Source organism: Triticum urartu, unplaced genomic scaffold (assembly GCF_003073215.2).
Source record: "Triticum urartu cultivar G1812 unplaced genomic scaffold, Tu2.1 TuUngrouped_contig_2792, whole genome shotgun sequence".
NCBI lineage: Eukaryota > Viridiplantae > Streptophyta > Magnoliopsida > Poales > Poaceae > Triticum > Triticum urartu.
Window position 1 is genome coordinate 1 of NW_024113289.1, and position 16,768 is coordinate 16,768.

The 16,768-nt window shown below is 45.0% G+C and overlaps 1 protein-coding gene across 1 annotated transcript; it reads left to right on the forward strand.

Annotated features, from left to right (window-relative positions):
* The first annotated feature begins 13,184 nt into the window (after positions 1–13,184).
* On the forward strand, positions 13,185–16,277 carry LOC125527061 (cation/H(+) antiporter 2-like). The gene is made up of 2 exons (XM_048691634.1): positions 13,185–13,720; positions 13,813–16,277. Exons 1-2 carry the CDS (start codon positions 13,556–13,558, stop codon positions 16,105–16,107), a joined length of 2,460 nt encoding a protein of 819 aa, XP_048547591.1. The 5' UTR covers positions 13,185–13,555; the 3' UTR covers positions 16,108–16,277.
* The last annotated feature ends 491 nt before the right edge of the window (positions 16,278–16,768 follow it).

Here is a 16,768-nt window from a genome sequence, read left to right on the forward strand (position 1 = left end):
CTTTCGGAGTATCAGGGTTTCGGACGAGAACTCATCTGTTACACGGTCACTTCAATGTTTTTTAAACTTATTTGAACTCCGGACTTTTTTGTGTTCAGTATGCAGCATTCAAAGCGACGTCATCAATTTCCAACATGTTCTGACATCATTTGTTGTTTTTCGGTCATTTAGCTAATTGTTTAGAGAGGTAAATGATCGTGAAATTGAAAATCACTACAAAATGAATCCTGAAAATGTTGAAACTTGGCATGGTATCATCATATCACCTGCATAGCATGCGCGAAAGAGTAGAGAGGGTCACGGCAAAAACTGGACGCACTTCGTGTACAAACTGGACAAACTCTTTCGGAGTATCAGGGTTTCGGACGAGAACTCATCTGTTACACGGCCACTTCAATGTTTTTTAAACTTATTTAAACTCCGGACTTTTTTGTGTTCAGTATGCAGCATTCAAAGCGACGTCATCAATTTCCAACATGTTCTAATATCATTTTTTGTTTTTCGATCATTTACGTAATTGTTTAGAGAGCTAAATGACCGTGAAATTGAAAATCACTACAAAATGAATCCTGAAAATGTTGAAACTCGGCATGGTATCATCATATCACCCGCATAGCATGCGTGAAAGAGTAGAGAGGGTCACGGCAAAAACTGGACGCACTTCGTGTACAAACTGGACAAACTCTTTCGGAGTATCAGGGTTTCAGACGAGAACTCATCTGTTACATGGCCACTTCAATGTTTTTTAAACTTATTTGAACTCCGGACTTATTTTGTGTTCAGTATGCAGCATTCAAAGCGACGTCATCAATTTCCAATATGTTCTGATATCATTTGTTGTTTTCCGGTCATTTACCTAATTGTTTAGAGAGCTAAATGACCGTGAAATTGAAAATCACTACAAAATGAATCCTGAAAATGTTGAAACTTGGCATGGTATCATCATATCACCTGCATAGCATGCGCGAAAGAGTAGAGAGGGTCACGGCAAAAACTGAACGCACTTCGTGTACAAACTGGACAAATTCTTTCGGAGTATCAGGGTTTCGGATGAGAACTCATCTGTTACACGGCCACTTCAATGTTTTTTAAACTTATTTGAACTCCGGACTTCTTTTGTGTTCATTATGCAGCATTCAAAGCGACGTCATCAATTTCCAACATGTTCTGACATCATTTGTTGTTTTTCGGTCATTTAGCTAATTGTTTAGAGAGCTAAATAACCGTGAAATTGAAAATCACTACAAAATGAATCCTGAAAATGTTGAAACTTGGCATGGTATCATTATATCACCTGCATAGCATGCGCGAAAGAGTAGAGAGGGTCACGGCAAAAAATGGACGCACTTCGTGTACAAACTGGACAAACTCTTTCGGAGTATCAGGGTTTCGGACGAGAACTCATCTGTTACACGGCCACTTCAATGTTTTTTAAACTTATTTAAACTCCGGACTTCTTTTGTGTTCAGTATGCAGCATTCAAAGCGACGTCATCAATTTCCAACATGTTCTAATATCATGTGTTGTTTTTCGATCATTTATGTAATTGTTTAGAGAGGTAAATGACCGTGAAATTGAAAATCACTACAAAATGAATCCTGAAAATGTTGAAACTTGGCATGGTATCATCATATCACCTGCATAGCATGCACGAAAGAGTAGAGCGGGTCACGGCAAAAACTGGACGCACTTCGTGTACAAACTGGACAAACTCTTTCGGAGTATCAGGGTTTCGGACGAGAACTCATCTGTTACATGGCCACTTCAATGTTTTTTAAACTTATTTGAACTCCGGACTTCTTTTGTGTTCAGTATGCAGCATTCAATTTCCAGAAGAAAATAAATAGAAAAAAAGAAATAATGCAGAAAATAAAAAAAAACTATACAAAAAATTACTCAAAAATAAATAAAAGAAAATAAATAATGCAAAAAAGAAAAAAAAACTATATAAAAAACTACTCAAAAATAAATAGAAGAAAATAAATAATGCAGAAAAGAAAAAACTATATAAAAAATTTGTTCGCGCGCTGCCCAGTGGGCCTGCCAGACCTTGGGCGTGCAAATGCAGGCCCAGAAGGGCCAGCAGGCTCACAGGGCAGCACGCCCTAGTTAATTAGGCCCAGAAGCCTGCTATATAGAGAAGCTCGAAGGAGCAGCCGCGGCTGGGTTTATAAACCAATGCGGCTGCCCTTCGCTCGGCGAGGTGGGACTAAACATTGTGCACCGCCGGTGGCAGCGCACAATCTTTAGTACCGGTTGGTGGCTCCAACCGGTACTAAAGGGGGGGTCTTTAGTACCGGTTCGTGGCACGAACCGGTACTAAAGGGGCCGTTTCCCGCCCCTTGGCCTAACAAAAATTGGCGTTTAGTACCGGTTGGTGGCTCCAACCGGCACTAAATACCCCTCCTATATATATGGAACCTACGAAAAAATCAGTTTCATCGACCACCAGTAGTTCTTCTCGATCCAAACTTCTTCGCCGCGCCCGTCGCCCCATCGCGCGTCGCCCTTGCCGCCCCCGCCGCCCGTCGTCGCCGTCACCGCTGTCGCCCACGCCACCCGTCGTTGCCGTCACCGCCGTCGCCCCCGCCACCCGTCGTCGCCGTTACCGCCTGGCCCGTCGCCCCCGCCGCGCCCGTACATCGCCGCCGCCTCTCGCCCGCCGCACCCGTCCCCACGTCGTCGCCCGCCGCCGCCCGTACGCCGCCGCCCCCCGGTCGTACACACGCACACACACACACAGAGAGACACACACACACACCACACACTCACACAGAGAAAGACACACACACACACACCACACACACACACCCACCCACCCACACACACATTGTTTTTACTTATTTTCTATTTTCTGTTGTTTAGATTAATGTTAGATAAATTACGTAGATAATAATGTTAGAATGTTAATGTTAGATGAATTGTATGGAAAAAATGTTAAATATTAATGACAAATATATTTACATGAATTAGAACAAGTTGAACTAGTTGAATTAGTATAGTTAGATATTAATTAGGTATATATATATATGAGATTTGAACTAGTTGAATTAATATAACTAGTTTATTTTTAGTATGAAAATTAATAGAACAAGTTTATTTTTAGTAAGAAAATTTAGAAAATTAACAGAATTAGTTGAATTAATAAAACTAATAAGTGTTTAATGTTTCACCTATGAACATAGGAATGTCGTCTGACGACGAACATGATTTCATTATGTGCGAATACTGCAAAGACCAGCGCGGCCTGTGCGACAGAAATTTTCTAGTTGATGATAGACGCTTCAGCATCAAGCTGGATGAGAACTTCGAAGTGGATACAGTAAGTCACAACGACAAGTCTTTTTTCGTAATTAAGCATGACTTATTCTTCATTTGCTTCACCTTTTAATTTTAATTTTTCACTATTCTACTAGCGTATCCCCTGCCATGCAAGAATTTTTGTCTTGGATAAGATAGGTTTCAGTCCTGACGAAACTATGGAGGTAAAAAGAGTTTACTTGAAGACCGAGCATGGTTATACCTTCAACGTCAAATTATACAATGCAGACACATACACCTATTTTGAATGCAAAACTTGGCAAGCACTATGCAAGGCTTATGCATTTGAGCCTGATATGGTTATCACCTTTGATATTCGTCCGGAAGATGATATTGAAGGTAATAGATACATCTGGGTCGATGTGCAGACGCCTCCAGTTCTACCATTATGTGAGTTTCTCAACCATATTTATGTCTTCGATATGAGATTATTTGAACCAGTTGAATAATTAATAGATCTCAATTTATATTGACAGCTTACTTCCAATCAAGCAAACATGTCCGGCGCTTGGTAGACAGGACCGTCCACTGTCCCGGGGCTGAACTAAACTGCGAGGAGACAAGTCATTATGTTTCATGGCTTGAGGATCTTGATGCTGTCAAGACAAATTTCTTTTCTGCACTTAGAAATGTTAGTACTCAAAACATGCGACCAATAGTGTTCGTACTGAACTACGGTCACATATATTTAGGAAAGATGGTAAGATTTTTACTATTTCTCCTCAGTGCATCTTTTGCATACATTATTTTTTTAAGCTAAACTTCATTGCTAAGTATGTTACTATACGATATTCTTCAACAGGGACTCCCGATGAATGTTGTGCCTGATTGGATCGAGACTAAAGGTACCATGAATATTGTTAGCTTACGGCCAAGATATCCTACAATGCACTTTAGTGCATTCAGAATTTCTAATAGCAAGGAATGCTTAATAGTAAAAGACTGGAGCAAAATTGTGAACGATCACAGAGAAGTACTAGGGGTAGCAATCAGAAGCGCAAACCACGATTAGGAGACAGGTTCATCTGCATGCTCCAATATGATGAATCAGCAAAGCTATACATGTTCTATGCTATTTTACCTGAGAGAGAGCAGCAGGAGTGATTAATTAGCTAGTTCATACTCTTAGTACTTGTCCTCTCATGTCCGTGTTCTTCGTCCTGAACTTAATCTCAAAGAGTGATTTGCTTCTATGGTGTTATGAACGCTTATAATATCATTACCATGTTGAACTCGATGATATCTTTCCTATGAAAACCGTTGGTGATGATATATATGATGCAAGAGTTTTTATATTAATTAATATGATGATGATGATGAGTTATTATATCATTTATGAAAAAAATTGCATATTAGTTTCAAATGGATGGATTCTAGCTAAGTGATCAAGTATATGCCATATCCATATTACCCCGATCACTTAAGTAGGTGATCAAGTATATATAATATGGATATGACATATACTTGATGACTTAGCTAGGATCCACACGCATCCAGTCAAACTAATCACCTAATGATTTAACAACTCATTATAATGTAAAACAATCACTAAATTAAATTGAAAACACAAAATTAAAGTAAATATAAAAAATAAAACCAAAACACACCAAAACATTTAGTACCGGTTGGTGTTACCAACCGGTACTAATGTCCTACACGCCCACGGAGCTAGCTCGTGCCACGTGGTTGCCCTTTAGCACCGGTTAATGCTGAACCGGTACTAAAGGGGGGGAGCCTTTAGTGCCTACAATTTAGTGCCGGTTACCGAACCGGCACTAAAGGCCCTTACGAACCGGTGCTATTGCCCGGTTCTGCACTAGTGATGGGTGGCATCTTCGTTGCGTGATTTGCTGAGGTGGGGCGTTGGTTTCTGTTCGGCAATGATGATGGCGTCGCGAGGAGCTTGGGTCGCGGCATGGACTTCGGTAGTTGGCTCTTCTGGGCGTGTCCGAGGTGCTCTTCCGTGGTTTGCGTAGGCACGTTCGGCGCAAAGTCCTGCATATTTCCCTTGTGATGCTCGTCGTCAAAGTCGGAGCTGTCGGTCGCTTGCACGTGTGGCCATTTGTTGGCATGTGCCGCCACGGTTTCTGCAGCTGTTTGTGGGTGGCTTCGATGATGGAGCTCTACGGTGAAGTCGGAGTCGCCCGTTCGAGGCAACCGGTGATGACGATGACTCTTGCGACTCCTCGGCGGATGTCTTTCTTCTTTGCAGCTTTGTGTTCCATGTCGGTGGCCAGGTTGGCCGAAGGTACCCATGTCATATGGGTTGGGTTATATCGGTTTTAGCCCGGTTTTCCGTTAATTAACCGGGCAATTATCTTCTTCTTAATCAATGAAAATGGCAAGTCTTTTGCCTCGTTTCAAAAAAAAGTTATATGTATATTGCATGTTGTTTTTACTCCATCATTAACCCGGAAATCTATCTTAACATTTAACAATAACTAGGAAACTCGAGTGCATTTAACATTTAACATTAACCTTTTTTGGAACTTAAAAAACAGATACTCCCTTGTTCCTAAATATAAGTCTTTTTAAAGATTTTAATGTAGACTATATATGGATGTATATAGACGTAGTTTAAAGTGTAGATTCATTCATTTTGCCCCGTATGTAGTCCATATTGAAATCTTTAAAAAAGACATATTTAGTAACGGAGGGAGTACAAAGTAGGTCTAAAGAGATTTGACTACCATGGTTAGAAGTATTAGGCGATCGCCTTTTGATAGTAGTTTGACACGACAACCAGCAAGCAATTTTCTACAATGTTCTAAGATTGGGAGAAAGGCATTCAATGGCGGACATGCGGGGGATAGTGGCAGTCTGAGGTAAATTTGTAGGAAGGAGGGGGTGGTGCAATCTAGGATATTAGTACTGGTGTTGGTATTTCATTGATCTACATGAAGGGAAACGAAGGTTGATTTCGACAAATTTTGATACCAATACCAGTAGCGAGTGCAAAGTCATTGGGGAAACATTTTCATGTCTCCATTGATTCACTGAATTACAATAGCATGTGCTCCGGCTGCTGGACGACGGCGGCATCGCAGATGGACTTCCCGGTGAGCTTTCTTGGTGGTGGGCGGTGGTCCGTGGGGCCCCCCCATGCCGGTGGGTGGATCTTTGTTGGTGGCTTTGCATGCTTCTGTGCCGGCTGCCGAGGTGGGCGGCACAGAGGGTGTCCGGTGGGGAGGTTAGCTGGAAGGATGGGCAGTGCCGACGTGCTCGGGCTCATGATATTACTAGAAATAGTTATACTTCTAATTCATCTTGTAATTGGGTCGATGAGGCGCCTAATTTTATCTTGAGTAAACTCATATGATGTAACTATTATTTCATGAAATAAGTCATGTCACGATGGCCTTCCATTAAAAAGGTTGGTTTTTTGTCTCAAGCTAGCGGTCAGACATTTCTATTTCTAAGATTTGTGTGCTCATCGAAGACTCGGGCGGTGCTATCGCATAGCAAGTTGGGCCCAAACGTGTGCAGCCGCTACGGCGCTACAGGACTACAACAACTTATCCAAGAACATTGGTTTTATTGGATGTGACATGATATTTCTTTTATATGCCGAGTTTGTGTTGAATTTTATATAAAAGCCAATACTCCGACCTTTCCGGTTCATTTGGCATGTGTGTATCCCTAGATTAAAATTTTGACCATGATACGAGATATATTTCAGAAAAAATATCACTAGAAACTTCAAATGGAAAGTATTTTCTAGTGGTATATATAACTATTGGGATATATATAACTTGTACGTATTGTGTTTGTCAAATTATCAATCTAGGGATACACACAAGCATAATAAACCGGAAAGGATGGAGTTTTTTTTTTCATCCTAGCTAGAACGTTTCTTGCTCAAGTCAAAGGACTTGTCTGATATTTTTAATATTATTTTAAGGAGTTATTTTCAACTTCAAATTACAGCAAAAAAGCTTCGTGAAGAGTATATCTTTTTGGTATATCTTATGAATTTTGTTTCATTTAAAAAAACACCGAAAAACATAAGGATACTTTTCCTTGTCCAATTTTAGTAAAGCGAGCATTTCATAGAGATTGGCACATGAGAAGTTTCATCACAGGAAAAAAAAAGGAAAGAAAGATGAAAAACTGGAAGGCTGGAAGTGGCTCTCTTTTTTTGCAATGTGGCATATATAGGACAACCCAGCATACCAGGGGCGTCTCAGATGCCATTTAGATTGTTTTTAGTTTTTGCACATTTCCTCATAAATTTTTGCCAAGGTAAAATATCCCATAATCTAGCCTATTTAGTTGGTTTAATTTGTGACACAAGTTGAACAAATGGGCAATGAATCTCCACATATGAAACTTTATTTGACAAAACAACAACATTGTGTGTACAGATCTACGCTAAATGGGCACAACAATGCTAAGCATACGAAAAGTCAGGATCTGATGGGCATATAATGGTGACTGAGGAGAAAATGTAAGCTCCAACGACTGCACACAGCTCATAACATGCTGCTCATGGTGAAGGCGGCGGGGGGCACACTTGGTGAACTATGCGCTCTTCCCTTGTGTGCTCATCTGCGATGTGGTGGAGGCAGCACACCGACTTCATTCGACTCTTCTATGTTTGTGGTGGTGGAGTCCTTGGCTTTTCAGAGCTCACCGACATCGACGGCTTTGGTGCTGGAGGCATTTTTCTCTGCCGTTTCACCGGCACACCAACTTTCGGCGCTTTTTTTGGCTGCTTCCCTAGCGCGCTAGCCTGCGACGACACATTTGAGGTGCACAAAGCAGCTAAGATTGCCAGGACGACAAAGAGCTTGAGCAGTTTCATGTTGGCTTAGGGACGCTTTCTCTCAGCGATGTCAATTGAGCTCAGTTTATAGTGAAAAAATGACGCGTAGTTTTGCTGGGAAAATGGCGAAAACTTGGACGGTTGACTTGGCCTGCACTTGCTTGGAAACCCCGGTCCGGTCACGCATTAACTCCGCCTAGATCAGAGGTCACACATGGCTTGTCTGGTATCCAATGTCTATTGGAACAGTGAAACATAGTTACTGTACGTACTAATTGAGTTACATTCGCGCAAATCAATATGTGGTTGGATGGTTAAAGGGATAGTGGTATCCCCAGTCCATCAGGATTCAAGTCTCAGTTGTGAGTGCTTGCGTCTGTACTGTGTTAAAAAAAATTAAGTTGCATTTGCACGAGAAAGACTAATGGAAAGGAAGGAAGGAAAAGGAAGGTGCCTCTTGCTCGTAATTTTCGGGATGGGATCATGTTCCAGCATTTCAATTTGGCGACCTTGTCTGCAAACATGCGTGGATATTCTGGGCCACGAGGCTAGCTCGTAACAAGAGTGTATTTTGTGATATCAAATATTCCTGCATCGGCTGTGGCTAGCTATACAATGCTCTGAGCTAGTTCAGCTTCTTCTTCTTCTTCTTTTGGCGGGGACCTAGTTCAGCTTTGGCAGAGATGGTTAAGGCATCTCCAACCGCGTAATTTAAAATGGACACACCAAACGTTCATGGGCATGTCCGGACGTTTGTTTAATTTTAATGGTTAATTGGTTTCTTCTAACTTAGAGCGGGAAATATTTATAGTGAACTATTTTTCTACGCTGAAGGAATATTTTGGTTCCCATAGAAAATGTTTTGCCCTGAGCAACGAGTTGCATATTTATAGGATTTTTCCATGTTTGTTTTCAGGAAAGTAAAAATTTCATCACTTTAGCTATATGTAAGTCGCCAGGATTTTAAATTTGGGTAAGTCAATTTTCTGACCATTGTTTTTATTTTGTTACTATTCGTGTCATTTTTCTTTTCTTGTGTTGTTTAGGCTGAGTTGAGTTGCCCCTGTTTGGGGTAAGTCAATTCTTTCTTATGCTTAATTTTTGACTTTCCCCTGTTTGGGGTAAGTCAATTTTTCTTAGACTGAATTTTTGACTTACCCCTGTTTGTGGTAAGTCAATTTTCCTATTGGGCCCGAAGTCCCTTCCACATTGCGTGTTTTTTATGTGTCTTTTGCTTTTGCTTTTTCTAGCCTTTGTTTCTTTTTTCTACATGGATATGTTTTGCATATTGGATGAGTAGAAATGTATACACCTAAGTACTATATAGTATGTGTGTAGATTACACTAGAATGTGAAAAATATACCATTATGTGCTTATCCTTAGCATATCTTAAAAGTACAATTTTCAGTGCAAGTTTTTTTAATATTATTTTTCTTCTTATAGGATAGTACCAAATGCCACTATCATTCTTCAATACGTCATTGTTTTAATTTAGTTTTAGTTTTATCCACTTCCTTTCTTCTTTAAGAGCAATACCAATGCCACTAATTCATTCCTTCTTAGGATTGTTTTGAGAAATTCCACTTATATGTTCATTCTTGCATATTATAAAAGAAAGCAACTTATTTTTAAAATATTTGAAAATTTAATCATTTATTTTATTAAAGGGTAATAACAATGCCACTAATTAATTCTTCCTTAGAAAACTTTATTATTTTGATTTTATTTCAGTTTTTTTTCATTTCGTTATTCTTAAAGGGTAATACAAATGCCACTAATTAGTTATTATTTAGAAAACTTCTTTATTGATCATGTTTTAGTTTATATTTATTTTCTTTCTTCTTTAAAGGTAATATACCAATGTCACTAATTCATTTCTTCTTAGGAAACTTTTTTGGCGGAAAATTCCACTATTATATGCTCATCTTGCATACAATAAAAAGGCACAATTATTGTGTGAATTACGTGCAAGTTTCGACATTCTTTGTTGTAGATTATTTTTCATTTTCTTTCTTCGTAATGCGTAATACAAATGTCACTACTTCATTGTTCCTTAGTAACATCTTGTTATTCTTTTAGTTTATATTCCATTTAATCTTTTTATTTCATTATTTCCTTCTTGAATGGTAATACAAATGCCACTAACTCCTTATTTCTTAGGAAACTTCTTTATTTTGATTTTCTTCTAGTTTATATTTCATTTTCTTCTTCTTTAAGTGTTATACCAATGCCACTAATTCTAAGTTAAAAAACTACATTATTTCTGTGTAATTTCATTATTGTCTGCTTATTCTTGTGTATTATAAAAAGGCGCAATTTGTATTTGAATTATGTGAAAATTTTGTCCTTATTTATTATTTACATTTTCTTTCTTCTTACAGGGTAATAGTAGTGGCACTAACTTATTCTTACTTAGAATACTTCATTATTTTGATTATTTTACTTGTTATTTCATTTATTTTTCTTCTTCAAGGTTAATATCAATGCCGCTAATTCATTCATTCTTAGAAAATATTTTTCCGTGAAAATTCCACTACTATATGCTTATTCTTGCATATTATAAACAACACATTTTTTTGCGTAAATTGTGTGTGAATATTGTTAGTATTTGACTATTTGTATTATTTTTCTCCATTTTTAAAGGGTAATACTCAATCCACTAATTCATTCTTTTGTACATAACTTATCTTTTTATTCCTTAGTTTATTTTTGTTTATTTATTATGGTTTTTGCCTTATGTCTTACTAGGTATCATCTCATTTTTGTATATTTCAGACAAAGCTTAAATATCGGATGGGCTTCTGCTTATTGGTTGCATAGGGCCTAGTGCTCCTCTGAAGAGTCGAGGGAGACCAAACATCCTTTTAAAATATGTCTTTATTTACTCATAAAAAAGGTAACCGATACAAATAAAATCATTTTTTATCTCCCATGCACTGATATTTCTGGCTCCGAATTTAATTTAATTTAATTTTTTCATTTCACATTTATTTAGACAAAATCATTCACCTTTTCTAATTCCAACTTTTTTTCATTTCATCTTACGTAGAAAAGAAAAGAGGGAGTTTTGTATAAGCCTGCCATGTCAGAAATTCGTTCTAGTCAAACTCAAGCAGTACACTCATAAATCGGAAGGCATTTAGCATGACTGAGCAGCTTGCATGCATGCATGCATGGCGTAGTATACCAAATAAAGACTTGCCTGCTCCCTCGCCGTGTGCCCATCCGTGCTCCCGTCTACGTGGCTTGATTTGATTGGAACAAAATAAGGCCCGGTCCCACCCTTTAAAATCAGGGGGGAGATGATTAAATTAGAAAGAAAAAAGAAAAAAAGACAGCTGTAGGATTAAGTGGGAGCATGGATGGGAGCACGGGAAGGGAGCAGGCAAGCCGGATCCTTCTATTTCAGCGCTTGCATGCGGACAGAACGAAAATCAAGGACATCTATATCTATACCAATATAAAAATATAAAAAAAACTTAAAGGAACGAACTCGATTAATCTCGGCCATTAAATCATGTTAATCCGACGACCTAGACTGCTTCAATGTCGAGCGCTCAATACGTTTAGCGTGCAGTTATTTTCATACCAAATATAGTGCTAATCACATAATAACATGCAAATAATGTCCTACTTAATATCCGCATGCACTTAATATACTTCCAAATTAACGTGTATTGCACGTACACATTGACTAGTTAGAAGAAGTGACTAACCCAATATTAGTTTTCGGTCATCTGACACCTAGTCAGTCCCATATTTCATGGCGAATGACGTGAGTACTTATCTCAAAAAAGTTGAAAGGTAGCATGCACAAGTAGGCATGTCATACAGTGAAGATGTTCAGTTGCTATTTAGAAAATTTTAGTTTTTGCACATTTATCGGAGACCTAGCCTATTCGTTCAGTTTTATTCGTGGCACAAATTGAACAAATGGGTAACGAAACCCTGCATAAGGATCTTTATTTGAAAAAACTACAACATTGTGTGCACATATCTAAGCTAAGTGGGTAGTACAAGACTATGCATATGGTACTCAAGATCTAATTCCATATAATGATGACTGTAAAGAAAATGAAGGATCTAATAACCACGAGCCACTGTACGATATGTGCTCATTGTGGAGGTGGTGGGGAGCTCAATGGCCGAGTGATGCTCTTCTTCACTGGTGGTGGAAGCGGCGGGGTGCGCAATGGACTCACTACCCTCTTCTGCACTTCTGGTGGAGGTGGCGGAAAGTGGATCGGCCATGCCCCACTCTTCTGCACCGGCGGTGGAGGCGGCGGGGTGCGCAACGGACTCACTACCCTCTTCTGCACTTCTGGTGGAGGTGGCGGAAAGTGGATCGGCCATGCCCCACTCTTCTGCACCGGCGGTGGAGGCGGCGGGGTGCGCAACGGACTCACTACCCTCTTCTGCACTTCTGGTGGAGGTGGCGGAAAGTGGATCGGCCATGCCCCACTCTTCTGCACCGGCGGTGGAGGCGGCGGGGTGCGCAACGGACTCACTACCCTCTTCTGCACTTCTGGTGGAGGTGGCGGAAAGTGCATCGGCCATGCCCCACTCTTCTGCACCGGTGGTGGAGGTGGCATTGGCTGCATTGTGCTCTTCTGCGCTCGCGGTAAAGGAGGCGGCGGTGAGCTAAACGGCTGAATTCTGCTCGTCTGTGTTGCTGGTGGATGTGGTGGCCCTGACCCTCGTTTGTGCTGCCCACGCGGGTTTGGTATTGGTGCCGGAGGCAGTCTGCCTATCTGTTTCCCTCGTATACCAACTTTTGGCGCTTTCTTTACCTGCTTCCCTAGTGCACTAACCCGCGACAAATGGTTTTGAGGTGGATAGAACAACCAAGACGGCGAGGGCGACGAAGATCTTGAACAGTTTCATAATGGCCTATGAACACTTACTTCTCGGTGGTATCTCGTGAACTCAACTTATAGTCAAATGATGGTTCACTGTTGACTTGACTAGTAACTTGCGTGGAAAAGAGCGAAAACTTGGGTGGTTGACTTGACTTGCACCTGCTCAGAAAATCAGGTGAACACCTAGATTAGAGGCCACACATGGCGCTTGTCTAGCATCCAATGTTGTCCGTTCAAACCAAGAAACAGGATTGATAATCTCAAGGAAGAAAAGACATACTCCCTCCATTCACATATAGGGCCTCATGGGCTCCTCCTGCTCGTAGCAGTGTCAGGCCCAGGTATGGAGGACGAGCCTTTTTTTTTTCTCTTGTACATGCATGCCAATGCCATGGTCATCCATGACCATCCATTGCCAAACTGATCACCAACCTCACGAGCAGCCAGGAAGGCTCCGACGAACCTGGAGAACATTTTCTGGCAGGACCACGGCCGCGCAATCATCCGCCGCCGTCGACGTTGACATCATCCACAAGCGCCACCAACGGAGGAAGAGCCGGCCAGCGAGCCGGACGGAGCTAAAGAGGAAGAAGGGTCGATCAAGCGGCCATGGCGAGACCCATGAACTGCGATCTGGTCCTCGAGCTCCAGAACGTGTCCCTGGACACCCTCTTCCTCATCGTCCTCCAGGCCGTCGTCGTCATCGCCCTCGGCAAGTTCATCCACCTCTCCCTCCGCCGCCACAACCAGCCCAGCGCCATCTCCCAGATCCTCGTACGTGCATGCGCCATCTCTTCGGCCGGTCAATCAATCGCCTCCTCTCAATTCGCTAACATCCATGGACATGGGTGCATGCATGCATGCAGGCGGGGATCATGGTGGGGAGCCTGGGGCTGCACGAGGTGATCGTGCACGTGGCCGTGGTGAACGTGGAGGACACGTACGGGTGGTACGTCTCCCAGGCGCGCATCTTCTACATGTTCTACGTCGGCCTCGACGCCGACCTCGCCTCGCTCTGGAACGACAAGCACCGCTGCACCATCGCCACCTACGCCAGCGTCGCCACCTGCCTGCTCCTCGCCGCCTTCGTCTCCGGGGGCCTGTACGGCAGCATGATGCACACCCCCGTCCGCTCGCCCGAGCTGCTCGCCGCCGTGCTCATGCTCACGCTCGCCAACACCTCCTCCGTCGACGTCTCCCGGATGGCCGCCGAGCTCGGACTCACCGCCACCGCCACCGGCCGCCTCGTCGTCGGCGCCGCCATCGCCACCAACGTCATCTGCATCGTCGGGGAGGGCGTCTTCTCCTGCATGAAGCTGGCGTCCGGAAGGACCCCAGGGTACAGCGCGTCCCAGCGGCTCGGGCTCGGCGTGCTGGCGCTCTTCAAGGTCGGCCTCGCGCTCGCGCTGCTCCGGCCAGCCGTGGAGTTCATGAACCGGCGCAACGCGGGGCGGCACCGCATCGGGAACTGGGAGCTGGCTCTCATCCTCATCGCCGTATCCTACATCGGCGACTTCCCGCGCCGCGTCGGCTTCGACGGCATGCCGGCGAGCCTCGTGCTGGGGCTGGCGTTCCCCAGGGAGGGCCCCGTGGCGAGGACCGTCACGCACGCGCTTGCGTACCCGCTGCACGCGCTGGCCCTGCCCTTCTATTTCGGGACCATGGGGATGCGGCTCAACTTCAGCGCCATGTCCGGCGCCGTCGTCGTGCCCGCCGTCCTCCTCACCATCCTCGGTCTCGTCGGCAAGTGCGCAGGCACCATGGGCGCTGCCAGGTTCCTCCACATGCCGCTCGGGGACGCCGCGCGCCTCGGCGTCATCCTTAACATCAAGGGCCACGTCAACATGATCGACATGAGCTTCGCCAGCTCCGAGGGGATTTGGGCGGAGCAGGCGCTCATGGCCATGGTGATGGGCAGCATGATCAGCACCGTCATCGCGGGGCCGGTGTTCGCCGTTGTGTACCGCAGGGAGAGGGAGGCGTATCTGAGCAACGGCCACAGGACGCTGGAGCGGCTGGTCCCGGACCAGGAGGAGGAGCTGCGGATGCTCGCCTGCGTGCACGGAGCACGCGCCACGCCGGCGATGCTCAGCCTCGTCGAGCTGCTGGCGAGCAAGCCCGCCGTGCAGCCCGCTGTGCATGTCCTGCACTTCTACGACGCCGTGAGCAAGCACGCACGCGCGGGCACCGGCGGCGCCAAACGCTACCACGAGCGGGTCCAGATCGACAGCGACAAGCACTGGGACCGCATGAACGACGCCGCCACGCAGGTGAACTGGACCGTCGACCTGTTCGCCTCCATCACCGGCCTCGTCATCCGGCAGATCGACAAAGGCGACCGCGGCCCCGTCACGAACCTGAAGACCATCCGCCGCTGCGCGGAGGAGGTCCACGCCGACGTCCTAATCGTGCCCTACCACAAGGAGCAGCACTACGACGGCAAGATGTCCTGCCGGTCGGAGGATCGCCGCCAGCTCAACCTGAACGTGCTCGAGCGCGCGCCGTGCACCACCGGCATCCTCGTCGACCGCCCGTTCCGGAGAGGCGGCACCAGCTTCCAGCTACCGACCAAGATATCCACGAGCGAGGAGACGCTGGGCAACTGGCGGGAAGACCGGGCCACCGCGCCGACGCACGTGGCGGCTGTCTTCCTCGGCGGGCCGGACGACCGCGAGGCCGTGGCCCTCGCCTGCCGCCTCGCCAAGAATGAGACGGTCCACCTGACCGTCATCCGCTTCGTGGGGCCCGGCAAGCACGGCCACGCCGGCGTCCAGACGGCACGCGCCGACGATCACGCCGACGGGGAGGTGTCCGTCGTGGTGGACGATCCCGACGAGTGCTGCATGGCGGCGCTCCAACGCGAGTACGTGGCGAAGGAGCTCGCGTCGTACGTTGAGAAGGTGGTGGGCGGCGCGGCGGACGTGGTGGAGGCCCTGCGCAGGATGGCCGGGGCGTACGCGCTGGTCGTGGTGGGGCGCGGCGGAAGGCAGCCGGCGGAGCTGCTGGGCGGGCTAGAGTGCGGGGAGATGGGCCCAATCGGGGATATCCTCGCGTCGGACGAGTCGCTGGAGATGGGCTCCGTGATCGTCCTGCAGCAGAAGAAAGCCGTGTCGACGGCGTTCGGCCTCGACCCACCACCAGCGGGAACGGCGGGGGTCTGACACCGTGTATGCTGCAAAGACGTAGTAGAAAACTGTAGCTGTGTATAATTAGAGTGTAGACGACTAGAATTAATGTAGCACATCTCAGCTGGCAATTTTTTTCATCTCAGCAAATAAGCAGGAAATAGGAAAATGATACTTCCTCCGTTCACAAATATAAGATATTTAAACTTTTTCAAATCAGCTAAATATCAGTCAACTGACTTTAGCATTTGGGTCAGTCGATTTTGAGATGATCGGAGGGAAGCCGAAGGGGAGGAAGTAGAAGGCGGGGAAGGGGGGTGGGGCGGAAGAACGAACAGTGGTTGAGGTGGCAGGACGGCGGTGGTGCAACTTCGCCGGAGAAAAACCCGGTCATCACCCAGGGCTAGAGGGATGGCCGGGGGAGGCGGCAAGACCAGCGGTGGGTGCGCTTCCTGGGAGGGGGCAGGAAGCCTGCGTTGGAGTGCCGGCCATGGGTAATGGTTGCAGGCGGTTTGGCCAGCGGCCCATGCGACGATTTAGAGAAGGAGAAGAGTTGGAGGAAGAAGAAGGGTGCGGCTTCCAAAACAATCGACTGTGCCAAATTTAAAAGTCAGACGACTTACGTGTAGCCATGCCCAAACTTAATTTATTCGAATATATTTAGACATATTTTAGTGTGATTGTTCACTCAATTTAG